The sequence below is a fragment of the Aspergillus steynii genome, assembly GCF_002849105.1.
Source record: "Aspergillus steynii IBT 23096 chromosome Unknown P170scaffold_4, whole genome shotgun sequence".
Classification (NCBI taxonomy): domain Eukaryota; kingdom Fungi; phylum Ascomycota; class Eurotiomycetes; order Eurotiales; family Aspergillaceae; genus Aspergillus; species Aspergillus steynii.
In genome coordinates this window covers 1,879,731-1,903,810 of record NW_020194401.1, presented here as the reverse complement: position 1 = coordinate 1,903,810, position 24,080 = coordinate 1,879,731, and the positions used below count along the sequence as shown (strand labels likewise).

The following is a 24,080-nucleotide window of genomic DNA, read 5'->3' as shown; positions in this document are numbered from 1 at the left end:
GGGTCAACAGGAAAATCAAGTTGCTTGAACTCTCTTCTTCCTCCGCGGCAGGCAGAATCTCCTTTCAAGGAGAGGTGATGTCACTACGGCTGCGATCAGAATGCCAGGAGTCTAGAGAAGTGGAGACCTGGAAGATTTCATCATTCTCCCTCTCGAGCTTCAGAAACATTAAACACATATTAAACATTAATCGTATCTAAGTGACAGCTCTATACTGTACAGGTTATAACCAATAGCAATATCAAACCAACCAACTCATCACTTGGCACACAGGCTCAGCAATTCCGCCTTCACAGCCGGAACCAAAGATGACATCAGATCCTCATCCACGATCCCCTTCTGCCACACAAACGTGACGACCAGACATCCATCTGCGCCGGTGACAGAAGACACCACAACGGCACTGCCGGTAACATTGGCACTCTGAGAGAAAACCATGCGGCCCATCTGCGGCGTCGAAGAATCCGGGGCCTCTTTCAACCCGACCGCGCCGATATTCGAGACCTCAAAGCTCGAATCGCGCTCGCTCCCCACCTTCGACAGAAAGAGCTCTTCTTTGAAATCATCCACGTATTTCAAAAGCGCCGGGGTCATATTCGTGCCCTGCAGGTTCAACACACCCTCGGTTGTCTCGCGAGCCCGTCGAGCCTCCTCCCACGGAAACGAGGGACCCGCCAGATTCGCACGATCATGCGTATCGCCGTAGCCATTGACCCAGTCACCGATGGAATCCTCGGTAATGACACCCAAATGCCACCTCCGAGTCGACATGGCGCCGGAGCAATTAAGCTGCGTACAGGTCTCCGGTAGATTCTTGAACAGCGCGCGAGCAACAACCGTCTGCAACGCGCCAGTCACCGTCGTCCCATTCTCGCGACAAGCATCCCTCAACGCCGTACTCGACGCTCTCGAGACCGCGAAATGCCGCAGGTCAGTCTCCAACGACGAGGCTATCACCCCGCCCGTCCAGAGCCCCGGATTCCGCGCCGGAGACCAAACCTTCACCTTAAACAGCGTCGTCGCGACAAACCACCACGACAAAGGCAGCGGATGCGCCTGCTCCAGACTCGGCAAAAGCGGCATCTCCGGCGGCTTCACAATACCCAGCACCTCACCGGCCCCTAGCGCCTCCAGACCCTGCAACGCACGCAGGAACGTCCGATGGAACGCCTTCCCAGACTCCCCATCACTAACGGCATGATGAAAAACAAACGCAGCGGTAAACCGCCTCTCGTTCTCATCCACCAACACGCAAAGCCGCCAATACGGCAACGGCGGCTCAAACGCCCGATTATGCTGGGCTTTCAAGAGGGCTTCTAAATCGTCATCTTGGGCATCTTCGGCTTCCGGAAACCCGACCGCTCGCTGGTGGAACGACACCGCCCCCGTGAGATCAATCTGCGGCAGACGCGCAAAATACGGCTCTTTCGTTTCCTCGCCCACCGGGATGGCGGAGAGGATCGGGTGGTGCGCGATGAGCGTCGCGCAGGCCTTGTAGATGTAGTCCTTGGCAGGGAGAGCGTAGGTGCTCGGCAGGGTGTAAGTTGCGGTTACGCCGGCATTGTAGAAGAAGCGCAGGTGGTGCCTGGCGGTGGCGTATTGCTCTAATCCGCCTGGTCCGGGAGGTGCTGGTTAGTGGGTTGTGTGAGGAAACTGGGATCGAGTCGATTGGCTCACCGACAGGCCTCAGTTTCTCGAATTGTTCTGTCCTGGCCATTCTCCAAATGCAGCGGGGAGAATTGATTTAGATTTCCTCAGGACGAAAGAGATTAAGAAACGGCAAATCTGGAACTTAACGGCTGCAGCCTAATTCGCTAAAGGATCCAGCCCACGTGATCTTCCTCTAGTAGATCGATGGGAATGGTTTTTACTTTTCAAAAACATTCTTGGTATCAATGGATGCCATAAATGAAATGTAGTAATGCTAAGGCTAAACGCCGTGCTATGGGCATGGATAGCAGGTAAATATATACAAGGAGCTAGTCAGTATGCAAGCATGCCCCATCATAGTAATAGTTTCGTCACTCATAAGCTTCACCTTTTCAATCTTCGCTCTTCATTCATTTTCGTTCTTTCTTTTCTCTTCATTTTCTCACAGCTCATCCATCCACCATCGATCCGATCTCCACCCCAATATAATATCAACCATCCTTACAAAACAGCCATCGCCCCAACAACAGCGGCTCCCAGAACCCCCCAAGTAGCCGTTTCCAACGCAACCGCAGCACCGGTCGAAGAAGGAGAGCTACCAGTCGAAGAAGCAGACGCCGAGGAGCCGCCGCTCTGGGCTTCACCATCGGCGGTGGACTCATTCGCGTTGCGCTTGGCTGCGTCGCCATGGAACAGCTTTGCGCTGACACCGGTGTTATTCTTGCAAGAATCGGGCTGATCCTGCTTGATGCTCGTGGAGAACTGGATATCGGCACACTGTGTAATTGGGTACGTGGTTAGCATGGAACTCACGCCGACAGAAAAGTAAAGAGCAAGAAATAACATACAGCATACAACCCTCCCGTCGGATCGCCATTGCTCTGCACCTGGACGGTAGCGTTCACTCCATCGGTAAGGTTCAAGCCCGTCGTATTCTTATCGAATGTAATATCGGGGATACAGAAAGAGCCAAGGCCTTCAATGCGGAAGGTCGGCACCAGAGTGACGTTGTAGTTCTCGCCGGGGTCGTCGCCCAGGGACAGGAGGACCTCGACAGCCGTTTGCGAGTGGCCCAGCGTGATGGCCACGGGGAGATACGCCGAGCCGTCGTTGGACAGCGCGACCTTTGTGCGGTCCGAAGACGCAGAGAGCCCACCGCAGGGGAACTGGGTCATTTTGTCTTCATTGACGCCGCGGGATTCGGGGTAGTTGAGTTTGAAGTGGGCGGCGACGAGGGGCGCCAGGGAGGCGAAGGTGAGGAGAGAGAGCTGCATTGTTATTTGGGGGTTGTGCAGTAGACCTTGTATTGACAATAGAGAAGGTTGGGCTGGAGTGAGAGGAGTAGAGGGCGTAAGAAAAGGGCGAACCAAGCTACTTGATATAGAGCTTGCGAGATGAGATGAGAGGGTTGATACGGTAGCCCCGGAACAGGAGCGGAAGCTACTAGTAAGCTGCTAACCCGACTAGGTGGTTAATTGTTTTATAATGTTACAGGTGAATTGGCCTCTGAGATGACGGTGACACAAGATCTGGATCCATTGGCAGGGACAACGGACAGAGGCGCATACTTTCCTGGGAAGCAGTTCCTGTTCTGCTGTAGCCGAACCATTGCTCACATCCGCTAGCCCCGAAAGGGTTAGAAAATGTGCTCATATCTTCTCAGCCCTAAAAGGTAGTCTGGCGCTGGCAGCCTTTCGTGTTATTAATTGGTGGGGTTTGTTGCAGTATTCTGCTCGTGAGAATAAATTGGCTGTGGAGGTGAATTCGCTCGTGGTAGCTGCATGGGCTTACTTGCGGGAATTTCATATCGGGACTCCGCCGACAGAAGCTGCAATAACCGACATCTGTTATTCAAATGGGCTGGATTAAATTCTCAGTGTCTTCTTTTGTGTTGAGAAATCCGACCGACGGCGAAGATTCCCCCAAACCGCTCATGAATCATCACTTTATGAAACTTGCACCACCTCAACCTGGGCATCCTGACTCGGAGACATGGATCAAAGACTGTATCGGAACCGAGGACTCCGATCGCCCATTTCCTGAATCTCCTCCTCCGTCATTCCCTCGACTTTATAATCCTCCATGCCTCGGTCTCTGCGGTTGTTCTTTCCGCGATAATAGAACCACATCAGACCATAGACAACGCCCGCAAACCCCACCATAGACAAAGTGACTGCATTGCCTCGAACATATCGTGGAGCTTCGTTGGTTTTATACAGAAATGGCGACATAACCCCGCTCACGTTACCGAATGTCAGCTGCAGACCCGTGGCGAACGTGCGCTTGCCATAGCGAGGAAGCGTGGTGGGTAGCCATGCGAGTGGCAGACCAACGGCAACGTAGAGGCCCAAGGCAATGAGTAGAGCGCCGAAATAATGCACCCCCGACGAGGAATCCGAGATCAGAATGCCATACCCCACCACGGAAATGGCGGCGAAAATGCAGGTGAAGAGTGCACGTTGCTGAGTGCGATCGCTGAGCCATGCAACGGCTAAATACACTAAAGCACCTAGTGCATAGCAAGGGATCGTGAGGGCTTGGACCTCAGGAACCGTCCAGGATCCCATACCCTTGATGATGGTGGGAAGAAATGTGCTGTAGCCGTAGAGCATGGTGTCCACTCCGAACTGGCCGATGCAGAAGGCGTAGATGCGCCAGTCCAATGCGCCCTCTTTGACATCCGCCCAGTGGAACTTTTGCGCAGAGGCGGTCTGACCCACGTAGCGACCCCGACGGCGGGCGACTAGAGCCCTTTCTTCCTCGTTGAGATAATATGCCGTGTCGGGGTCATCGGCGAGGAAGAACCAAGTGATCACGCCGAGAAGAACGGTTGGAATGCCTTCGATGATCATGATCCATCGCCAACCTTTGAGGCCGCTGATCCCGTCCATAAAGCCTATACCATAGGCCAACAAACCGCCAAATGCGCCGGCGATAGCAGCGCTACTAAATAGATACCCCGTGCGCAGGGCAAGTTCACGCTTGCTGTAGAACAAGGTAAGGTAAGTCATCAAACCGGGAAAGAGACCCGCTTCCACAACACCTAGGCCTGTTAGCTACGGACATAGACCGAGTAAGGTCTTACTAACCGAGAAGAACGCGACAAGCGATCAGATCACCGTAGCTCTGAGTGATGCCGGTAAGGGTCGCTATGATACCCCATATTACCGAGATTGACGCAATGTAGCGCGAGGGGGTGAGTTTCTTGATGACCAGATTCGATGGCACCTCGAACAGCTATACTAAATCGTTAGACCGTTGCTGATATTCTGGTGGAAAAGATATCGCCTACACAGTATGTGACGAACAAGATGGAAACGGCCACTTGATACTGATTGCCTTCCAGACCCAGGTCTTCTTCTAGGCCGTACAGTCTGGCATTGCCAATGTTGACTGAAATCAATGTCAGTATGCGTATTTGCTACACAAGGACAGTAGTCGATGAATAACATACCTCTGTCCAAGAAGCTAAAAAGGTAAAGAAGCACCACAAACGGCAGAATATGCAAGTCGATCTTCCGTATTAAATGCTTCTCCCTCTTCTCTTCCAGCATCGAGATATCAGAAACGGTGTCCCCCGACACCACAGCGTTGTCGGCCGACGACGGTGACTCAACGTCGTGCTTCGGCTCTCGTTCGGCCTCCATGGCTATTTGATTGATAATATGCCGATAAGACAAAACTCGCCGCAAATCTAGAGAATCAAGAACGAACTTCCCCCTGGCTGCTAAAGGACATCAGTTGAGTCCCCAGGCAAAGTCCATGGCCCAGCGAATACTAAAGAAAGATGATGCGTGCTTCGGTCGTGTCAGAGTCATCGCGCGATATGATCGTCCAACGAAGCGATAAGCGAATAGAAAATTGTGCGATAAAGTGGCTGCGCCAAGATTCGAGACCGGCGAGTTAAAGATGCGGGGGCTTTGACTTTCTCCCTCCTTTTTCCCTGGTTGTGTTCCGTCGACCATCATTATTGTCAATTTGCCATCTCATTCTGCAGCCCGGGATGACAATCGCCCCGCCATTTATCTCGTCACTGCCGGGATTGTGCAGATCCAAGAGCCCTGTTATCTACCGTAAGTAAGGGCCCAATCCCGGCGTGGCTTCGACTCTCGAATGATCTCGAAAGCCGTCCGATCCCTGCCTATATCGCATCCCGGATCATCATTTGCCCGGACGTCTCCCGTCGATCGCCGATATAGGAGAGGGCGATGACATTATCATGAAGCATTGATGTCTTCATTTTGCAGCTTGAGTTCATCCGGCATGCCATGATAGCGTGATGTAAAATGTTCTTTCTGCATGAAGCAAGGGGTTTATACGAGGTCTGCAGTGAACCACACAGTGACGACAGTTTGCGTGTCAATGTGATTTCATATTGCAGTAGCGGCTCTTCATCTGGCATGCATCAAGCATGGCTGATCGGCTATTGGTTCTGTCATGATTCCGACCATACTATCGCATAACCACAGCCATGTTCAAACACCAATATGATTTTCTCAGCCCTCGAGACAATTCACGAACGGCAGTCCCACCGTCTTTTTGATCTGCCGCAGAGCTTGCACAACCTTTTCATCCTCTAATCTCTTAGCAACCAATTGAAGGCATACTGGAGCACTCTTTTGTGCCACGGGGTCGTAGTGTTCTTGATACCACCTGTCCATCTCATTTCGGGGCTCATCGTTTCCAGTTCCAGGAACTAGAACATCCCGTTCAGCGTCAATTCTTGTGACAGGGAACACGATTCCAGGATAGTCCAGCAAGTTCCAGATCGACGTGTAACCCCAGTAGTACGAGGTTTCCAGCAAAGGAGCCGGACTCGGATGGCAAGGGCAGAGAATCACGTCCATATCCGGTGCCACGGTATTCCATTCTGCCAGGATGCTGTCAACGATGGTGGTTTGATATTCCAACCCGGGTAGGACAAACAGACCTTGGAGGTAGTCATATCGAAATGTATCTCGACGTCGCAGCAGCTCTAACAGCTCAGAAGCGCTGTGTTTTTTGACTCCCGGGGCGTCGCGCATTGGCCACGCCACCAAGGGAAGCATTGGCTCTCCTGAAGCATCTAAAAGCGACTCGAGCAACTTTCCTCCGTCAGGGGAGTACAATCCGTTCTATTGCGGAGTTTCCGAGTCAGCATGCGACACAGTTCCCTCCCCAATCAGGAAGAGCATCTCGGAAGAGACCTACTAGAATTTCCATTGCTTCGTCATGTCTGTAAGGCTTCCAGTCCGTGACTTCGACTCCAGGGACCAATTTCAACCGCTCAACTACCTCGGTAATAGCCCTAGCCACAGGAGGAAGTGGCCTTACGATTTGGTCATCCCAAAGCACGCCCACTCTCAGTCTTCCTCCTTTTTCTAGATCGATTGACCCCGGGGGGTTGCGCCAAGGGATCGGATGCAGATTTGGATCTCTATGCCATGGCTCCGTATCAAGAACTGTTTTCATGAACATATCGATTCCTTCGAACCACGGGGTCAATGGACCGGCCGTTCCTTTGATCGTGCCTAGTCTGGGATTCCAGCTAGCGAAACCGGAAAGAGGAATGCGAAAGGTGGTAGGTTTGAAGCCGTATATCCCGCAGTTCGCGGCTGGCGACCGTATACTACCTCCTTGTTTCGCTTTAATATCAGTCTGCGTTTCTGAGGGTGAAAATGCCCCTGAATGGCAAAGAAAGCATACCGATATCCGTCCCAACCCCAAGCGGGCTTCCATACAACGCCTGCAGCGCCGCTTCTCCGCCAGAAGAGCCTCCCGGAGTAAGGGCGATATTATGAGGGTTGACAGTCACTTCCGTGATATTACTATGAGTCTCGAGCATCATCTAGCAGCATTTGAGTGATGAGCAAACTGAGTCAGGATTACCTTGGCGGTATACATTGCCTGTGCTGAAAAGAGCCGTGGTAGTCGAACAAATAGATACTAATGAAACCGATTCAACGTACCAAAGCCTGGGGCTCAGTGGTCCTCACATACGGAACGGCACCCGCAGATAGAAGAATCTTCACTAGGTCTGCATCATCCTGGAACTTGATCTCAACCCGTGCCACAATGCCCGCACTTGCATCACCTCCCTTGACACCCGCGTGTGCCTTCAAGCTGACCGGCAGTCCGTGCAAAGGACCCATCGTCCCTTTATTCCTCGCGAAGAAGTCATCCAGCTCCTCGGCGCGTGCCAGAGCCCTCTCAGACAAAAGTTCATGGACGCAGTTTACCTAGATATGGCATGGCCTTGCGTGAGCCTTACCTGATGGGCTTATTCTATCCGCATGCTGTAGCCTTTTCAACTTACGAGTTTATGAGCTATCACTGCTCGCTTCAAGAACGCCTTTGTCACGGTTGTTGCGGACAAAACCCCTTGTGATAGGGAAGTCAGGAGTCCTTGAGCTGAGGACTCCGTGATGGCAATTTCCGCGCTGGTGAGATGGTGTCTTGGGATTGGGATTGCTCGGCCGGATGAGATCGGGGGGATTGAAAGGTCCGGCGCGAATTCTTCAATGGACTTGTCCCGGCGAGCTCGAACCTGCTGGGCAAGTTCCTGCCAAGATGGTGGTTCTTTGTCTGTCATCGTCGATGGTGGAGAATCGCTAGTGCTTACTTGGGCATATAGATGTCTTTGCTTGAATAAATGAAAGATATAAATGGTAGGATTTTGATTTGTTCTATTCAATAAATTTTCATGTGACAGATGCCGAGAAAAGAAATCGCAGCTGACCCCGCCATCACACAGATACTTATTTTAAACAAGCTGGGAATTGTGTTTCATTGGATGACACTGAGCCACCATCAGCTTCTGCTCTCCTATGTCCCTACGACTGTTATTGCTCTCGAGGATCCGCAGATGCCGTGGAACACTCCCTCCGCTATTAGGCAGGAGCTTCCTTAGACAAGACTGGGTTAGCCTAATCTAGATAACCGGTAGAATACTACTTGTCTACATTTTGCTGAATGCAATTCCCTTCCGACTAGCAAGGACGTCAAAGGACTCGCTCTGCCTTGGGTCCTTGAGCATGAAAGAGGACGAAACACCTCAACAATCCCACAAGTGAAATACGACCAATCAATCCCCTTCTCAAGTATAACAGAACCGAAATCTCCGTTCATCAATACAGGCCCAATGCCTCCACCCATTTCTAGTCTTGAGGGGCATGCAACCTGCTCACAACTTTGACCCGGCCCTCCTTGAATTCGGTTGTGTGATGGGTATGCCCGAACACCCAGACCTTCACTCCATCGGGGACTTGTGATAGAAAATCCGTCCCGAATGCAAACCTCCAAGGGTTCAGGGCGTTTTTCGGGGCGGATGTCCTCTGGAGAAGAGGAGCATGGTGGGTCACGACGAGGATCGACCGCTTTGGGTTCCACTTTTCTGTCCTTTCATTCTCCCGACGTATCGACTGGATCTCTCTCCGTAACCAGGCGAGATCCGAGTCGTGAGCTGCATTGTGGTCATCAACGGTCCAGTCGGTAATCTTTTGAAAATCCTTGATCTTTGCCCGAACAATTTCCCTGGATTCAGACGGCACTTTTGACCACAGAGTGCAGCCAAGAACACTGACACAAGACCCCGGGACATCGTATCGCTTCTGGTGAAGGACGACGAGCTTTCCGTTTAAAGAAGGCTCCTGCTCAAGCTGCCTAGCTTTTTCGAGCCCCGCTGCAAAAGTCTCATTGTAGAACTCATGGTTTCCGAGAACTAGAAGTACCACCTTGAACCGGTCCGTCTGCCGACGTAAGAACTCGCGATAGTTGTCGGAGTCAGTTAAGCGGCCAATGTCGCCCGCAAGGATCAGATGTTGAGCGCAGACTGGGATCTCATAAGAGAGGTACTGTTGGTTAATTTCAAGATGGAGGTCAGAGAGGACTTGGATGGGCAAAGAAGGCCTATTGAAAAAAGACAGGACTTTCTGGAACATCACAATCGTGACCGATGTATTCGTCGTTGAAACAGCTATACCACCAGCAGCTTGTTGTCACTGAATGGAAGAGCCTACAGAAGAGCCCCTGGATCGAAGATACGCGATACGTTGCCAAGCCTACGCTGCCAGTGCCGCTCTAAGCCAACGATGTCCCCTTCGCAGTCTGGTTGTCACAGCGTAAAATGGAAGTCACTCAAGTAATCAAAACGGTCTTCCAGGTTATATGATCTTCAAACTGAAATTATACCGGCGTGTGTTATTGGAGAGATAGCATTGAAGTGATATAATGTTCCGCGAGTAATCCATGTAAGTATCATCCGGCATCAGCTCCATTGTATCCTAGATGTAACTCTTTCAGTTAACTGGCATCAAGTCCGCTATACAGCTTAGCCTCAATTCGTGAAGCCCGAGAAACAGCCCGCTACCTATGAAAGCAGCTCCATCTTGATCAAACTGTGCTGCCCAAATGCAGTATGACCGAAGTAAACGTAGTACATCCTCAAAGGAACTCAATCTATTCGAAACACTTACTACTAAGGTATGCAGTGGTCCCCGAGTAACCCTGATCTATATAGATAAAATTCGTAGGCCAATGGGACAAACTCGGTATTGATATCTTGTTTAATTTATCGATCAAGCCTTGTGGAGCACCCAAAGTGCAACGCGGATGATGATCTGCTGGAGAGTTCAATAATTGACGTCAACTCCCGAGGCAATGCGGTCGGGTCGGTTCCCTCACTTCCACGTGCCGAGAGCCATAAAGGAGCTCCTCATTTGCATTCTTGCAAGGTTTTAACCGACTACACTAAATATCTTTATTCTGCTTCTGTTGGCCACGTCACTCTACTTGTTACTGGCTGCTAGCACAATGACTGCGAGGTACGGTGAGTATCAATCGGAGATCTACGGCCGCGGGGCTGCGACGGGCCTTCTGCCGACCGTTACGACGGACCCGCGGTTGCTTGAGGAGCAGGCGAAGAAGGCACTGAGTGCGCGTTCGTTCAATTATATTGCTGGCGGCGCGGGAGAGAAGGCGACGATGGATAGTAATCGGTTGGCGTTTCGGCAGTGGAAGCTGTAAGTGATCCTTAGGTTTTGGGTCTAATCGGGGCCCTTCTATGTGCTGGAATGGCGATAGACTGGTGCTGACAATACCTTAGGATCCCGAGGATGATGAGGCCGGTTGGTTATTACGTTCTATTGGCTTTCGCAGGTAACAGCTGATAACATGAGTTATAGGTGGATAACCAAAACCTCAGCGTAAATCTGTTTGGACAGGAGTATCCCAATCCAATCCTCCAGGCACCGGTGGGAGTGCAATGCCTCTTTCACGATGACAAGGAGAAGGGGCTAGCGGAGGCCTGCTCGGAGGCCGACGTACCATATACCCTTAGCACGGCCAGCAGCAGCACGATCGAGGAAGTGGCCGCGGCAAACGGGGATGGAAAACGATGGTTTCAGCTCTACTGGCCGGTGAGCGATGACATTACTCTGTCCCTACTGAAACGCGCGAAGGAGAATGACTTCTCCGTGCTGGTTGTGACCCTAGACACATGGTCGCTTGCATGGCGCCCAGCAGATCTTGACAATGCCTACATCCCGTTTATCAAGGAGGTCGGTAACCAGATTGGCTTCAGCGATCCAGTGTTCCGGAAGAATTTCGAGCAGGAATCCGGGCGCAAAATCGAGGATGATATTGTCGGTGCTTCTATGGCATGGACCTCTGACTTGTTCCCTGGCCGGCCGCACACTTGGGAGGACGTAGCCTTCCTTCGAAAGAACTGGGATGGTCCAATCGTGCTGAAGGGTATTCAGCATGCGGACGATGCTAAATTGGCCCTGAAGGCGGGATGCGACGGCATCGTGGTCTCTAACCATGGAGGTAGGTTGTACTCGCTTTGGAAGATGCCAGGAAGAACTGCTTGGCTGACACAACACACAGGTCGACAAGTGGATGGCGCGATCGGTTCTTTGGAAGTGCTTCCAGAGATTGTCGAGGCAGTCGGCGACAAGATGACCGTCCTCTTCGATTCCGGCGTTCGGACTGGCTCCGATGTCATCAAAGCGCTGTGCTTAGGGGCCAAGGCAGTCTTTGTTGGCCGACCGCCGATCTATGGTCTCGCCATTGATGGAAAGAACGGGGCGAAAGCCGTACTGAGAGGATTGTTAGCAGACTTGTGGCAGAATATGAGCTTGGCGGGAATCTGTACGGTCGCCGAGTGCACTCCGGACAGGATCAGGAAGATTCAATATCCTGGGGATAGCAAAGCGACGTCGTGATACAAGAAATAACTGTCGTGGCGGCCGAATGGCTGTGCAGTTGAACGATCTAGTTTTATTATTCAGAAGCAACAAAAGATCCGTAACCTGAAGATGATATGATCCACTGGCTGGGACTTGATTAGTATTCCGGGGTAAAGAAGCCGGAGGAAGGCGATGTGGAGCCCGAGCAGCCAGGCACTCAGGCACTAAGGCAGTGCGGCAGCGAGGCAGCGAGTGGCAATGGAAATCCGATCGAAGCCGGGAATCACATGCTTCCCCCTAAACCAGTTGATCTACACGCTTGTTGTCTGCCAGTCAGGAACCCTCCACTGACGCAACCCTTGGCTGGCTGAAGTCGAGAACATCCCCCTTGGTGCCTGTCTTATCTATCAACCAAATGTGCCAACGCAACTAATCTGGCACTAGAAATCGGTCTGCTCATGGCTGCAAATTGCTATTATCTCGATGCGACTCACAACTCTCGCTCAACTCTGTACTTCACCACCTCGGAATGTCTCGACTTTGGGGCTTCGTACCCCTGCTAAGGCGAGCTGATCCTGGGCCTCGACCCGACGGGGATGTGGATGTGACCCATCATGACGGTGCTAGTCATGTACCCGCGACTTCGGGCATGACCCTGCTTCCGCGACCAGTTGCCTCTGTGGTATCATTTCTCACGCAATCTACGTCGCTCTCGCTGCGCGTGGGTTCCTTTTTTGGTGGGGTTGCCATCGATGGAGCCAGAGTCACGACATTGACGGGGCTGGAGCTCAGTAGAGCGATCATCGAAGGGGTGTTAACGAGGGCCGGGCGTGACGTTGCCATCCGAAGTAGCGAACATGGCAAGGCAGAGGCTGAATCCTTGCTTGAGAGAAGTGTATGCAGAACATTAAATTGACGCCTTTTGAGAATTCTCAATGCTAATTGCAAAATAGCTCGCTGCTCTGCACACGACGGTCACGTCTGCATCGTTCTTTGCAGCTGCCACGTTCCACATGTCGTCTACGACTCTCTCTTCTGCCACCCATATGTCCCAAGCCCTCTTGTCCAGTCTCGATGCCACTCTAGGCTCGACGGAATCTTCCCGAGCGATCGCGGCAATCATCACCCTGATTCGACGGGAGTTCCATAGCCCGAGCATTGATGCTGGTACAGAAAAAGTCGGTGTTGGTGACCTCTTGGTTGGAACTGTAGGCTTTGCCATGCTCCAACGCTGGGGACGTCAAAGTACCGAAAGACACATCCATGCCAATGGCGGGGATGAGACTATCTGGGATGTGGTCATTCTAGACAACGGATTGCGAGCAGATGTGGTTGGGTCTCACCAGCTTGAGCCAGCAAGCCATCCACGTAATGACTTGGGCGAAGAGGCCAAGCGCTCCTCATTCCTATCACCTGGACAAGATGAAGACGCCTTCGATGCTGTGCAGCGTCCAAGAAGCGTGGCTGATTCGACGGAGCGGCCTTTCCTGACGCTACCTCCGGGAGACCAGAGCGATGTCTCGGACGAAGACATCCGTTTGTACATAATGAGCCAGCTCCCCCGCGGCTGCAGAGCTTCGATCAAAACCGACTTGGTAACAGCCCGCACTATCACCGTTGATGTATTCGATGATGACACTGCCGAAATCGCCCCTCCGCCCGGTACGATGATGATTGAAGAAAGATTTCATGATGATCATACTCTAAGCACAACCTCGGGCCGACAACAGCTTCCCAAGCATACAGTTGTGTTCAGAACGGCATTCAATAAGTCACAAAGCGCAGATGTCTCCAGTCTAGGTGGCCTAGGTTCTGAGCTGAATGCGTCGAGTTCTTCGACTACGCCTCGAGCACACGGCAACACCGAACCATCAATAGATGCTGAACCAAAAATAATCAATGACAGCCATCACAACATAACGAGCAGCCAATCTCCCTCAGGTGGCACTCTTTCTCCCACAAGAAAGCCGAAACATCCCGCGCACAAACGCAACAGTATTTCATCAGGTCCAAGCTCACCGACTACTTCTGGGGATCGAACAGCAAAAGCCGCTAAGCTCAATTCTGAGAATGGAACCTACCGTATCTCAAACAATTCGGAAACAAGCCCAAAAAACGCTTTTGGAAAAGGTTCACTATCAAGGTTTGCGCAAAAGGTCAAGCCAACCAGCGTGGAGAAGAACGAATCTGCCAGGCGACCCTTATCCAAATCACCCGCGGAAAACCCCAGCGTACAGGCTTTTTCAACGGGCTCTAGTCAGCAAAGCAAGAACCCCAAGGTCCCAATCCCCGAAAGGAAATCTTCAGCTCGAGGATCCGACTCGAAGTTTGGTTCCGGGGGAAACCCGCAGAACAAATTATCAGCTGCTAAGCCTACATCTATAGCCAATCGAGGCTTGCAAAGATCACCACCATCACAGAGCTCTGGGCTGGGTCTTTCCTCTTCGCCAACCGCGCGCCGCGACAATGCACGAGGTGCGAAGGGTGGGAGAAACTCTGGAACAGAGTATTATTCTGTTTACGAGAAGAACAAAGAGTCTTTTGTCACTCAAACCGATGCCTATTCTCTTCGGTCAATGGGCGCTCGTTCGAAATCACCGGCCACAATGAGAGCTCATGTCCGCAGTAGTAGCTCAATGTCTTTGACAAGGTCCGAAAACGAGATGACTCTATCAGTCAATGGTGATAGCCGGCCGGGCTCTTCTTATAGGCACGAAAGATCTAATTCATATTCTCCCGGTTTATATTCATTGGCCACAGCGGGATCGGAGACCTCTTTGATACTTGCCCATCGCTCGCGCAAAAGCACGTATGATGATATCACAACCATCCAAGCGTTGAACCGGGATGGAATGGTCCCGGGTATCTTTCCTCAAAAGCATTTTGTGCAGAATATCCGACGCTTCTGTCGCTTCTCGTCGGCATCTTATGGGTCTAATGCTCTCAAGGTCATGGGAGTTCCGCGAGCGCCCAATGCCCTTCCTTACCAAGAGTCACATAGCCAAGAGCACGCCGATTTCTCGGACCATACAGGACTGCCAGCTTCTACAATTCTTCTTTCATCATTTGTTGACACTGCCGGTGGGACAAACGCTGCTGGAGAGACCGACAGTGGCTACCCTCTTGTTCATTACCTCTTTCTGGATCATGAATCGAAGGCTGTTGTTCTAACTTTAAGAGGAACATGGGGATTTGAAGACGTCCTCACTGATATGACCTGTGATTACGATGACCTTATGTGGCAAGGGAAAAGCTGGTCGGTCCACAAGGGCATGCATGCCTCTGCCCAGCGTCTTCTGATGGGTGGGGGAGGAAAGGTCATGATCACCATAAGGGCAGCCTTGGAAGAATTCCCGGAGTACGGTGTGGTGTTTTGTGGCCATTCCTTAGGCGGAGGAGTCGCCGCGCTTCTGGCGACGATGATCTCAGAACCCAATAACGAAGAACCCGGGACCTCATTCATGACTGCTTCTCAGCACTCCAGCACGAAGCGATTGCTCCTGACAGAGAACAGCGAGAAAACCAGCCACGCAGCCTACTACCTCCCTTCAGGGCGCCCCATACATGTATACGCCTATGGTCCACCTGCGACCATGTCCCCTTTCCTTCGCCGTGCAACCCGCGGGCTGATTACGACAGTCGTGAATGGTCAGGATGTGGTACCGAGTCTGTCTTTGGGCATCTTGCATGACATGCATACCGTGTCTGTGGCATTCAAGGACGACACTTCTGGTGCCAGATCACACGTGCGCGGTCGCTTTTGGGATGATATACGACAGAGTATCCTCAACAAGTTCTATGTGAACGAACCGCCTATGCTTTTAAATGCTGGCGATGGTCTTGGTGAAGATGTCTGGGCATGGCGAACTCTGAAGATGCTCCGGGAAGAGATGATTGCGCCGAAGCTGATGCCTCCCGGAGAGGTCTTTGTAGTTGAGACGATGCGTGTTCTACAGCGAAACGCATTCACATCGGACATGAGTCAAGACGGGCACCCACAACTCGGACGCCCGGCAACGCGAGTACAGCTCAAGTTCATTCGGGATGTTGAGTCCTTTTTTGGAGAGCTGAGATTCGGTTCCGGCATGTTCAGTGACCACAATCCGGCAAGATATGAGGCGAGTCTCGCCGCTCTTGCACGGGGCATTTTGGATGATTAACGAGCTATGAGTTTATATACTTTCTTTGGATACCGGGAAATGACAGCTTTGGATTTGAACATAGACAATCTTTTGGTATTTCATTATAATATCATTGCATCATTTTGGATACACACAATGAACTGAGGTCAAGAACCTGACTTTGCATTTAGTTGGACCCATTGGATTTCTTGTTATTCGACGATAAGCATATGTCGACCGCATTCAACGGAGATCGGTCGAGGAATTCGAATGCACCTTGGTTGGACAGCGTTTCCAGTATCTTCAACAAAGCTAGATTCCCCAGAACCGCAATTCCTCAAACAGCCAGGATCAACAAACGTGAGATCACTTATCCCAATTTCCGTTCCCCGGCAACCTCGTAGGTCAACCCAGCTGGGTTCTGCCACATCACAGATAGGGTAATTTCGGTTTCCCATGGCAGGAAGGCCGGAAGGCCTTGATGGTCGGGATCTCGTCGCAAAAGTGGCATGGTCATGAAGCACTGGCGGTGACAAGGCGCTTGAACCGTATGTGCGGTTCTATCAAAACCCATCCACCTGCGGGATTGCGCGGACCGGCAGCGACACTGGCAATCGTGTCTGCCGAAGACATCCCGTCATCTTGAAGAATTTTAGACATAGGGATTAATTCTCAATTGTGCGGTGGCTCCTTTTTCAATCCATCGATATTCTTTCGTTTCCTCTCCTCGATTCGAACCTCCAGGTCTTTCATTTGCTTCTCCACGAGACCCTTCTTAGCTGCCAATTCCTCCCGCGTGTTCCGTAGCGCCGAGATGCGCTCGTCGATTGAAACCTCTCGTGCCTTTTGAGCTGCCTAGAATGAGAATAATATGTAAGCCACCTATCTTTGCCCAACTCCAAACACCCTCGTAGCAACATACCTGGGTAACTTCTTGTCCAGATTTGAGACCGGCGCCGTAAAGCGTTCCAGCAATGGTGATCGACGTCACAGCCGCGGTCAAAACAAGGCGCTTAGCTTTGAAATTCGACGCCATGATCGCTGGCAAGACAGGTGTCCTCCGCAGTGAATTCGTCCAAAGAAACCGTCACCAAGAACCGCAGCTCTTCCGAGAAGGACGCTGTCAATATCCGAATCCCCGGGAATCTCATTGGCCAGTCTCACCAAACTGCCCATCCACACCGCCTGCCACATACAGTGATAGATTGATGCATTGAGCGATCCACATGATCGGGCGGGCGCGTCGCGTTTCCGCGTTGATATCACTTCTGCGAACGAGATCCCAGCTGTCAAAGGTCCCCCCGGCGCACTGCAATGGGCCGCTCGTGCCTGATCAAGCAACTATGTCCTCTTCAACTTCGATACCGCGCCGTCGACCACGAAGCGACGATGACGATGACGGCGACAGCGACGACACATCCTCGGTGTCAACGAGAAACCCCACGCCCGCTTCTCATGCCTCGAGTAACAAACGCATCCGATTAAAAGCCGCCCAGGACAATAATGACGAGGACGACGATACAGGAGATAGCACCAGCCAGGAGGACTCGGATGGTGATGCCCCTGCGGAGAATTCTTTGAACCCTGCGTCGCGGGACAAAGGGAGGAATACGGCCGACACAGGCGCGCAGGAGAATGACGACGAGGACGACGAGGATGCCGATGAAGATGGCAGTCAAGAGAACTCTGGCGATGAATCCTCGGCAGAACGTTCTTCGAGCGGACTTCAGAAGACTCAGGATGCGGGGAGCGCTGGGACGCAAAACCAAGCAGGCGATGGCGATGGAAATGGAGCGAAGGATGCCTACAAGCCGGGTGCTATTGTGCGGATCAAGGTTACCGACTTCGTTACCTACACGTCTGCCGAGTTCTTCCCCGGTCCGAAGTTGAACATGGTGATTGGGCCGAACGGGACGGGGAAGAGTACGCTCGTCTGTGCGATATGTCTGGGACTGGGCTGGGGACCACAGGTATGAGGACACATGGTTTTGCATTTTCTGCTGTTATATCCTGCAGATTTATTCCATTCAATCCGGGTACTGACATTACTTCCCGTCTACAGCATCTAGGCCGAGCGAAAGATCCCGGCGAATTCGTCAAGCACGGCTGCAGAGAGGCCACGATTGAGATAGAGCTCGCAGGAGGACCGAAACATCGGCGGAACCCGGTTGTATCTCGGACGATTAAACGCGAAGGCAATAAGAGTACTTTCATGTTGAACGGAAAGCAGGCATCTCGCTCCCAGGTGCTGAAGCTCGCTCAGTCGTTTGCCATTCAAATCGACAACTTGTGTCAGTTCCTTCCACAAGACAAAGTTAGCGAGTTTGCCGCCTTGACGCCAATTGAGCTGCTCTACTCGACGCAAAGGGCCGCTGCCGGACCAGAAATGATCGAATGGCACGATAATCTGAAAACCCTGAGAACGGAGCAAAAGAAGCTGCAGTCGAACAATCAAGGCGACCGAGACTTACTGGCGAACCTCGAGAATCGACAGGAAATGCAAAGAGCAGATGTCGAGAGAATGCGAGAGCGGGCTCAAATCAAGAGAAAAATCGAGATGCTGGAGTATATTCGCCCGGTGACGAAATACAAACAGACTCACGCCGATTTCAAGGAGCTGAAGCGGAAGAAGGATAATGTGAGCCGTGAGCTTGATATTCTGAAGTCGGAACTCGAACCCGCATTGCGAGCAGTAAACGCGAAGCAGTCTTATTGTGTGCAACTAGACGGATATATTGACTACAAGAAACGCGGCGTCGAAACAGCCGAAAAGAATGCTTCCGACATTGGCAAAACAATTGAGCAGCACGATGACTCCATGAAAGATCTTAACAACCAGATCAGTGGCGAAAAGAAGCAGGGGACACAGTATAAACAAGAAGCGACCAAAATTCAGCAGACAATCAATAAACTAACTCGCCAGCTGAATGATGAATCTGTCAATTTCGATATCGACTGGTACAACGAGCAGATTGTGGGTTCCGCTTGGTATAAGTACATGTTTTGTCGCTGACTTTTCCAACAGGCTGCCAAACGACGACAAGCAAGAGACCTCGAAGAAAAAGCCCAAGAAATCAAAGAACGCCGCAGGCCTCTATTTGATACGTTCAATGTAAAGAAGGAAGATCTGAAATCAACAGAGCAGCAGCTGCAAGGCTTGGATTCTCAAGCTGGACGGCAGGAAGCAAAGCTCAAGCAAGTCTCGCCTGATTCGTTCAAAGCTTACAAATGGCTACAAGAAAACCAGGACAAGTTTGAACACAAAGTCTTTGGTCCTCCGATTGTCGAGTGCTCCATAAAGGATCCCAAGTATGCCGATGCAGTTGAGTCGCTTCTCCAAAAAACAGACTTTACTGCCTTCACCACGCAGAGTCGGAATGATTTCAGGACGCTGCAACGGTCTCTGAACATGGAAATGAGGCTTCATGACATCAGTATCAAGACCAGCTCAGTTCCTCTGGAGAACTTTCAGCCTCCAGTTTCGGGCGAGGAAATCCAAAAAATGGGGTTTGATGGCTGGGCAAAGGACTTCCTCAATGGCCCCGACCCTATACTATCAGTCCTATGCAGTGAAAATCGGCTACATCAAACACCAGTCACCCTTCGCGATATCTCGGATGAAGAATTCAGCCGAATGGAAAACGGATCGATCAGCTCTTGGGTGGCCGGGAAACAGAGCTATCAAGTCTCCAGGCGACGGGAATATGGTCCCAGCGCCACCTCCACCCGTGTGCGACAAGTCAGACCGGCAAGAGTTTGGACCTCTCAGCCCGTAGACACTATGGCGAAGCAAGACTTGATCCAGGCCGTGTCAGCTCTCAAAGAAGAACTACGGGATTTGCAGCAACGAATGGAAACCGAGAAGGCCAATCTGACGGAGATGGGCCAGAGTCATGGAAAGTGCGAAGAGGAAAGGGTGAGGGGAATTCCAAACCCCAGCGACTAGCTTATGCGCTAACTCTTATACAGAGAGAACTGGAACGGGAGAAAGCTGAAAAGCAGACCGCCCTTACACAGCAAAGGGCTATCCCAGAAAAGATCCGTATGCATTTCTTTCTGGCATATTATCTCACTTGCATACTGACAAATAACAGGTCAGCAAGAAACAAAACGCAGAAACAATGAGAAGTACTGCGCAAATGTCAAGACCAGAGTTCTGGAGCTTCGCCATCAACAGGACGAACTTTCTGTGCAGAAGGCCGAAGCAACTCTCAAATATTCTGTATGTTACTCGAATGTGGTTAACCTGGAGGGGCGCTCGCTAACTCCTGAACAGGAAGCGGTCATTGAACTTCGTGAAGCGCATGAAGAACTCATCAAGCTGGGTGTCCGTCGTGCCGAAGCTGTCTCCGACCTGGAAATTCTCAAGGCTCGTAATAAGGATCACAGCGATAAGCTGGCAGTCAAGACCAACGAGCTAAAGGAGGCTGTGAACGAAGTCAAGACGAAGTCTGAAGAAGTGAGGAAGCTGCACAAAGAGGCAGGGAAGGTGGTTGAAACCTCCGCTACCCAACCCGATCTCGCCGCATTGATGACGACTTTGATTGAACACAGCGTCGACCAGCTTGAGGCGGATATTGATTCGGAGAAGGCACGCTTGGAACTCACTCAGGGTGGTAGCAGCAACATCATCAAAGAGTTCGAGGAACGCGAACGCCAGATCCAGAAAATACGCAGCAAACTGGAAGAATTCCAGACTCAGCTTGCTGACTACGAGCACGCCATCAATGAGATCCGAGGCAAATGGGAGCCTCAGCTCGACGCGTTGGTCAAGAGCATCAGTGACGCCTTCTCCGACTCCTTTGCCCGCATTGGGTGCGCCGGACAAGTCTCACTTGACAAGGCAGAGGACGAGGCAGGCCCAGACAACACATCCGGCGGCAGCAACTTTGACCAGTGGTCAATCCAGATCCACGTCAAATTCCGAGAAAACGAAAACCTTTCTCTGCTCGACTCCCACCGACAATCTGGCGGAGAAAGAGCCGTCAGCACCATCTTCTATCTCATGGCTCTACAATCCCTTTCCGCGTCTCCATTCCGCGTCGTCGACGAGATCAACCAAGGTATGGACCCGAGGAACGAACGCATGGTCCACGGTCGCCTCGTCGACATCGCCTGCGCCAACGGTGGGTACAACGAGGACGGCACCGAGAGCAGCGGAGGCAGCCAATACTTCCTCATCACCCCCAAGCTGCTCAGCGGGCTAGTCTACAAGCCCGGCATGCGGGTTCTCTGTATCTACAGCGGCGAACACATGCCGGCAGAGCACGGCGTTTTGGACGTCGGTGAAGCCGTGCAGCGAATGCGGGCTATCAGAGAATCGGATCAAGGAAAGGGCAAGGGGAGAGCTTTCGACGGTGCTATCTCTCAGGGAGATAGTCGAGTTGATGTGTATGCCTGATGACGTTGAATTTTATGATACCTCTATTATATTTCTTTTTATCTGCTTTCTGCTCTGATTTCCGCTTTCTTTGTGGTTTTGATTCTTAGTCGGATCGGATCTGGTGTTTTGGCCTTTTACTTCTTTTTCTGGTACATAGATACACACATAGACAATTCTGGGATGCAGATACCCTACTGATCATCGGAGTACAACTAGAAATTCTAATATCTACAACGTAACTATAGGCGAAATAACTTCGATCTATAATTTCAACTCGCGTAAATAAAATACAAGATTAAGCCGCTAGCAACCCGATCACATGTGAATCATGATAGAACAACTACAATTTTTTTAAAGAAAAAAAAATCGAAATCAAATCTAACATCCTTAAATCAAACCAGCCAAGCCCTCCAACCAAATCGCACGACCCCTTCCCGTGAACCCTGGAAGCCAAGAACTCACTCCGAACACCCAAGAAAAACCACGCCACTCTTTCCCATTTCCCAGCCTCGCGAACAAATACCAAAATGTCGATTTATTTTATCTATTCCTCCGACTACACTATAATCCAGATTAGATGCAGGCAGGCCCCCACGCCGAGCCGATGACGCATACCTCTGAAAGCCCCGAGTGACAGTAAACTTAAATAAATCAATGTTACAATGCATCGCCGGAGAGGAGCATTGGCATTGGCAATCAAAGTTGGACTAAGGAGATCAGACCATACGAGCGGACTAAGTACTACATCTAGTATCTAGTACCATCTAACTTACTGCGTACATCAACATCTGATAACGTCCACGTGCCACACTGGAATTAAGGATTAGTTAGTTTTCGAGGTAGTAGAAGGATTAGATATCTGCCTAACTGGCTAGGGAGCTAACTAAATAAATGGGTATTTTACTAGCCGTCAAGACAAGGATCACGAGACATCATGGAAACAGAAATAAGTACATGTGAATGTCTAAATATCAGTAAGTAAATAATCCAAGACAAGGTTCATGATCCTTTTCGCATCCCCTGCGTCTGCGTAACTACGCTGTACTAGCTAATGCGAGTAAAATCAACACGTTGGTTCAGTACAACACCGAGTCAGGGACAGATCAGGTCACATGGCATTGACGTGAACTATGGACTGATCATCAAGGCTCCCGGAGGAAGGGAAGGGGAGGGACACGCAAGCCGGAAGGGAAGTGTCTGTAGATCTACTCCATTAGGTTGTCTAGGTTAATACGGCCGAGTGGGGTGGGAATGGCTGGGTAACATGAAGGAAATGAACGTATGGTCATTGAAAACTTAGCCTCTATTTCGAAATACCAAAAATGAAAATATCAAACAAAAGAGTATCAGAAAGAGAGAAGAAAAGGCCGATATTAAAGAAAATATTGTTAGGACGGTTCCTCTTCTTGCTCCAGCATTCAACGCCAATCACCACATGAAAGGAAAAAGAAAGTGCACATGAAGGTCATGTCATGAGCCCTTGATCGAAGGTAGCATCACTAGAACAGGGTAGTGCTGTACACAATGCATCTACCTACTTTCCCTTGCTCCTGCAACGTTCATCTTGCAGAAGGGTAGGCTACTTCAGCCCTGGATGTTTTGATCAGGTAGAAGGGTTCCAAGTGCTGTGTGCCTGGGCTGCAAGAAATTCTCAGCCATCGCATATGAGGAGGGTGAAGAAGGCAAGAGTCCCCTGCTCTCCAAGTCATAAATAACGCCGAGACTATTTTTGAATTAGTATCCTGTTGTTCAACGTCGACTTTCTTGAGATGTTCGTAATATCAGATGTAAAAAGCAATGGACGGATAACATAAAAATCAGTTGAACTCACACCCAAGACCAACAGCCCCTACCAGTAGGTAGGAAGTCATATTCACGATGATCGTGGCGAATGATATCCGTGATGTTGTGAATGCTGCACTCTCGTACAACTGGAATGTCGATGGTCCTATGCGAATCAAGCGGCGGTAGAATAGTGCAATATTGGATCAAGAGCTTGCCCCTGGGGTGGTTTTGCTCACACTGGGTCATGCTTACCCGGACCGAAAAATGGCCTTCAATTCGAATATAAAGAGATGCATGGAGTCCGCAGTCAGTTCTTGAGTGGAATGGAGTGCCAGGGGAAGTGAGGGTCAGTCGTATAGCTTCAACCTCCCATGTGTTGTCAAAGTATTCCGGGTGATAGGGTTGAAACCTTGGTTTGGTCGGGGGGTTAGGGGTGCTACGCCGGCGTCTGTTGCCCCTGAAATGGCTGTCGCGATACTGAGACCAGACTTTGTGCATCTTGCAAGCTGGCGGGCGGCTAGTAGGGTGGTTGACAGGAGGCTCAGAAGGTGTATTGTATTGGGAGTTGTCAGGGATGCTTGATGTATGGAATTCTGAGGCCTGAGAAGAATGATTCTTCATGATTCTTATATACCAGTCTCTGTGGGTTGGATATCAAATTCATCAGGACTCATATTGGCGTATGCTTTGTCCTTCTGTTCTCTTTGAGTGCGAGATATCAAAGTGAACTGAGTTCCTGTTGGTAGGTTATATTTGATCTGTTAGCTCCCAGAGTCAAGGCAAAAGTTAAAGTGCATTGTTCAATGTCTTGGGCGATGCAAGTAGCTGGTGGTTATCGAAACAAGCATCTCAATGGTTTCTTTGAAGACATGTGTGCCGGTGTTGAAAGAGACGTGAATTATTCGCTCCGTCTTTGATGGCCCATCACAATTCTCATTGAAAACTGATACCACCTCAGAGCGGAAGTAGAGGCCT

The 24,080-nt window shown here is 50.9% G+C and overlaps 10 protein-coding genes across 10 annotated transcripts; 3 read left to right on the top strand and 7 right to left on the bottom strand.

Annotated features, from left to right (window-relative positions):
- Positions 1 to 172: 172 nt before the first annotated feature.
- P170DRAFT_455957 (uncharacterized protein) lies at positions 173 to 1,750 on the bottom strand. Its single transcript, XM_024851584.1, has 2 exons — positions 1,678 to 1,750; positions 173 to 1,613 (listed from the first exon to the last, which is right to left on the bottom strand). Exons 1-2 carry the CDS (start codon positions 1,715 to 1,717, stop codon positions 259 to 261), a joined length of 1,395 nt encoding a protein of 464 aa, XP_024704559.1. The 5' UTR covers positions 1,718 to 1,750; the 3' UTR covers positions 173 to 258.
- A 198-nt stretch (positions 1,751 to 1,948) lies between these two features.
- On the bottom strand, positions 1,949 to 2,993 carry P170DRAFT_455956 (putative GPI anchored protein). Its single transcript, XM_024851583.1, has 2 exons — positions 2,499 to 2,993; positions 1,949 to 2,427 (listed from the first exon to the last, which is right to left on the bottom strand). Exons 1-2 carry the CDS (start codon positions 2,922 to 2,924, stop codon positions 2,152 to 2,154), a joined length of 702 nt encoding a protein of 233 aa, XP_024704558.1. The 5' UTR covers positions 2,925 to 2,993; the 3' UTR covers positions 1,949 to 2,151.
- Positions 2,994 to 3,647: 654 nt separating this feature from the next.
- Positions 3,648 to 5,297, bottom strand: P170DRAFT_356503 (putative MFS transporter; the record flags this gene model as incomplete). Its single annotated transcript, XM_024844153.1, has 4 exons — positions 3,648 to 4,693; positions 4,740 to 4,887; positions 4,943 to 5,043; positions 5,105 to 5,297. The coding sequence occupies 4 exons, from the start codon at positions 5,295 to 5,297 to the stop codon at positions 3,648 to 3,650; spliced, it is 1,488 nt and encodes a 495-aa protein (XP_024704557.1).
- Positions 5,298 to 6,132: 835 nt separating this feature from the next.
- On the bottom strand, positions 6,133 to 8,264 carry P170DRAFT_408345 (amidase). The gene is made up of 6 exons (XM_024846726.1): positions 7,946 to 8,264; positions 7,599 to 7,868; positions 7,336 to 7,477; positions 6,841 to 7,265; positions 6,581 to 6,764; positions 6,133 to 6,520 (listed from the first exon to the last, which is right to left on the bottom strand). The coding sequence occupies exons 1-6, from the start codon at positions 8,219 to 8,221 to the stop codon at positions 6,147 to 6,149; spliced, it is 1,671 nt and encodes a 556-aa protein (XP_024704556.1). The 5' UTR covers positions 8,222 to 8,264; the 3' UTR covers positions 6,133 to 6,146.
- A 201-nt stretch (positions 8,265 to 8,465) lies between these two features.
- Positions 8,466 to 9,623, bottom strand: P170DRAFT_436871 (calcineurin-like phosphoesterase). Its single transcript, XM_024849246.1, has one exon. The coding sequence runs from the start codon at positions 9,567 to 9,569 to the stop codon at positions 8,787 to 8,789; it is 783 nt and encodes a 260-aa protein (XP_024704555.1). The 5' UTR covers positions 9,570 to 9,623; the 3' UTR covers positions 8,466 to 8,786.
- A 708-nt stretch (positions 9,624 to 10,331) lies between these two features.
- P170DRAFT_436870 (lactate 2-monooxygenase) lies at positions 10,332 to 11,902 on the top strand. Its single transcript, XM_024849245.1, has 4 exons — positions 10,332 to 10,649; positions 10,733 to 10,754; positions 10,812 to 11,454; positions 11,515 to 11,902. The coding sequence occupies exons 1-4, from the start codon at positions 10,441 to 10,443 to the stop codon at positions 11,850 to 11,852; spliced, it is 1,212 nt and encodes a 403-aa protein (XP_024704554.1). The 5' UTR covers positions 10,332 to 10,440; the 3' UTR covers positions 11,853 to 11,902.
- Positions 11,903 to 12,169: 267 nt separating this feature from the next.
- P170DRAFT_408337 (putative lipase) lies at positions 12,170 to 16,284 on the top strand. Its single transcript, XM_024846725.1, has 2 exons — positions 12,170 to 12,711; positions 12,770 to 16,284. The coding sequence occupies exons 1-2, from the start codon at positions 12,346 to 12,348 to the stop codon at positions 15,974 to 15,976; spliced, it is 3,573 nt and encodes a 1,190-aa protein (XP_024704553.1). The 5' UTR covers positions 12,170 to 12,345; the 3' UTR covers positions 15,977 to 16,284.
- A 325-nt stretch (positions 16,285 to 16,609) lies between these two features.
- P170DRAFT_475551 (uncharacterized protein) lies at positions 16,610 to 16,973 on the bottom strand (the record flags this gene model as incomplete). The annotated part of the gene is made up of 2 exons (XM_024853272.1): positions 16,610 to 16,792; positions 16,860 to 16,973. The coding sequence occupies 2 exons, from the start codon at positions 16,971 to 16,973 to the stop codon at positions 16,610 to 16,612; spliced, it is 297 nt and encodes a 98-aa protein (XP_024704552.1).
- Positions 16,974 to 17,212: 239 nt separating this feature from the next.
- On the top strand, positions 17,213 to 21,523 carry P170DRAFT_455949 (DNA repair ATPase SMC5). Its single transcript, XM_024851582.1, has 6 exons — positions 17,213 to 17,907; positions 18,000 to 18,911; positions 18,963 to 19,853; positions 19,907 to 19,979; positions 20,032 to 20,159; positions 20,214 to 21,523. The coding sequence occupies exons 1-6, from the start codon at positions 17,281 to 17,283 to the stop codon at positions 21,336 to 21,338; spliced, it is 3,756 nt and encodes a 1,251-aa protein (XP_024704551.1). The 5' UTR covers positions 17,213 to 17,280; the 3' UTR covers positions 21,339 to 21,523.
- A 1,380-nt stretch (positions 21,524 to 22,903) lies between these two features.
- P170DRAFT_436867 (uncharacterized protein) lies at positions 22,904 to 24,027 on the bottom strand (the record flags this gene model as incomplete). The annotated part of the gene is made up of 2 exons (XM_024849244.1): positions 23,152 to 24,027; positions 22,904 to 23,043 (listed from the first exon to the last, which is right to left on the bottom strand). The coding sequence occupies exons 1-2, from the start codon at positions 23,724 to 23,726 to the stop codon at positions 22,905 to 22,907; spliced, it is 714 nt and encodes a 237-aa protein (XP_024704550.1). The 5' UTR covers positions 23,727 to 24,027.
- Positions 24,028 to 24,080: the final 53 nt, after the last annotated feature.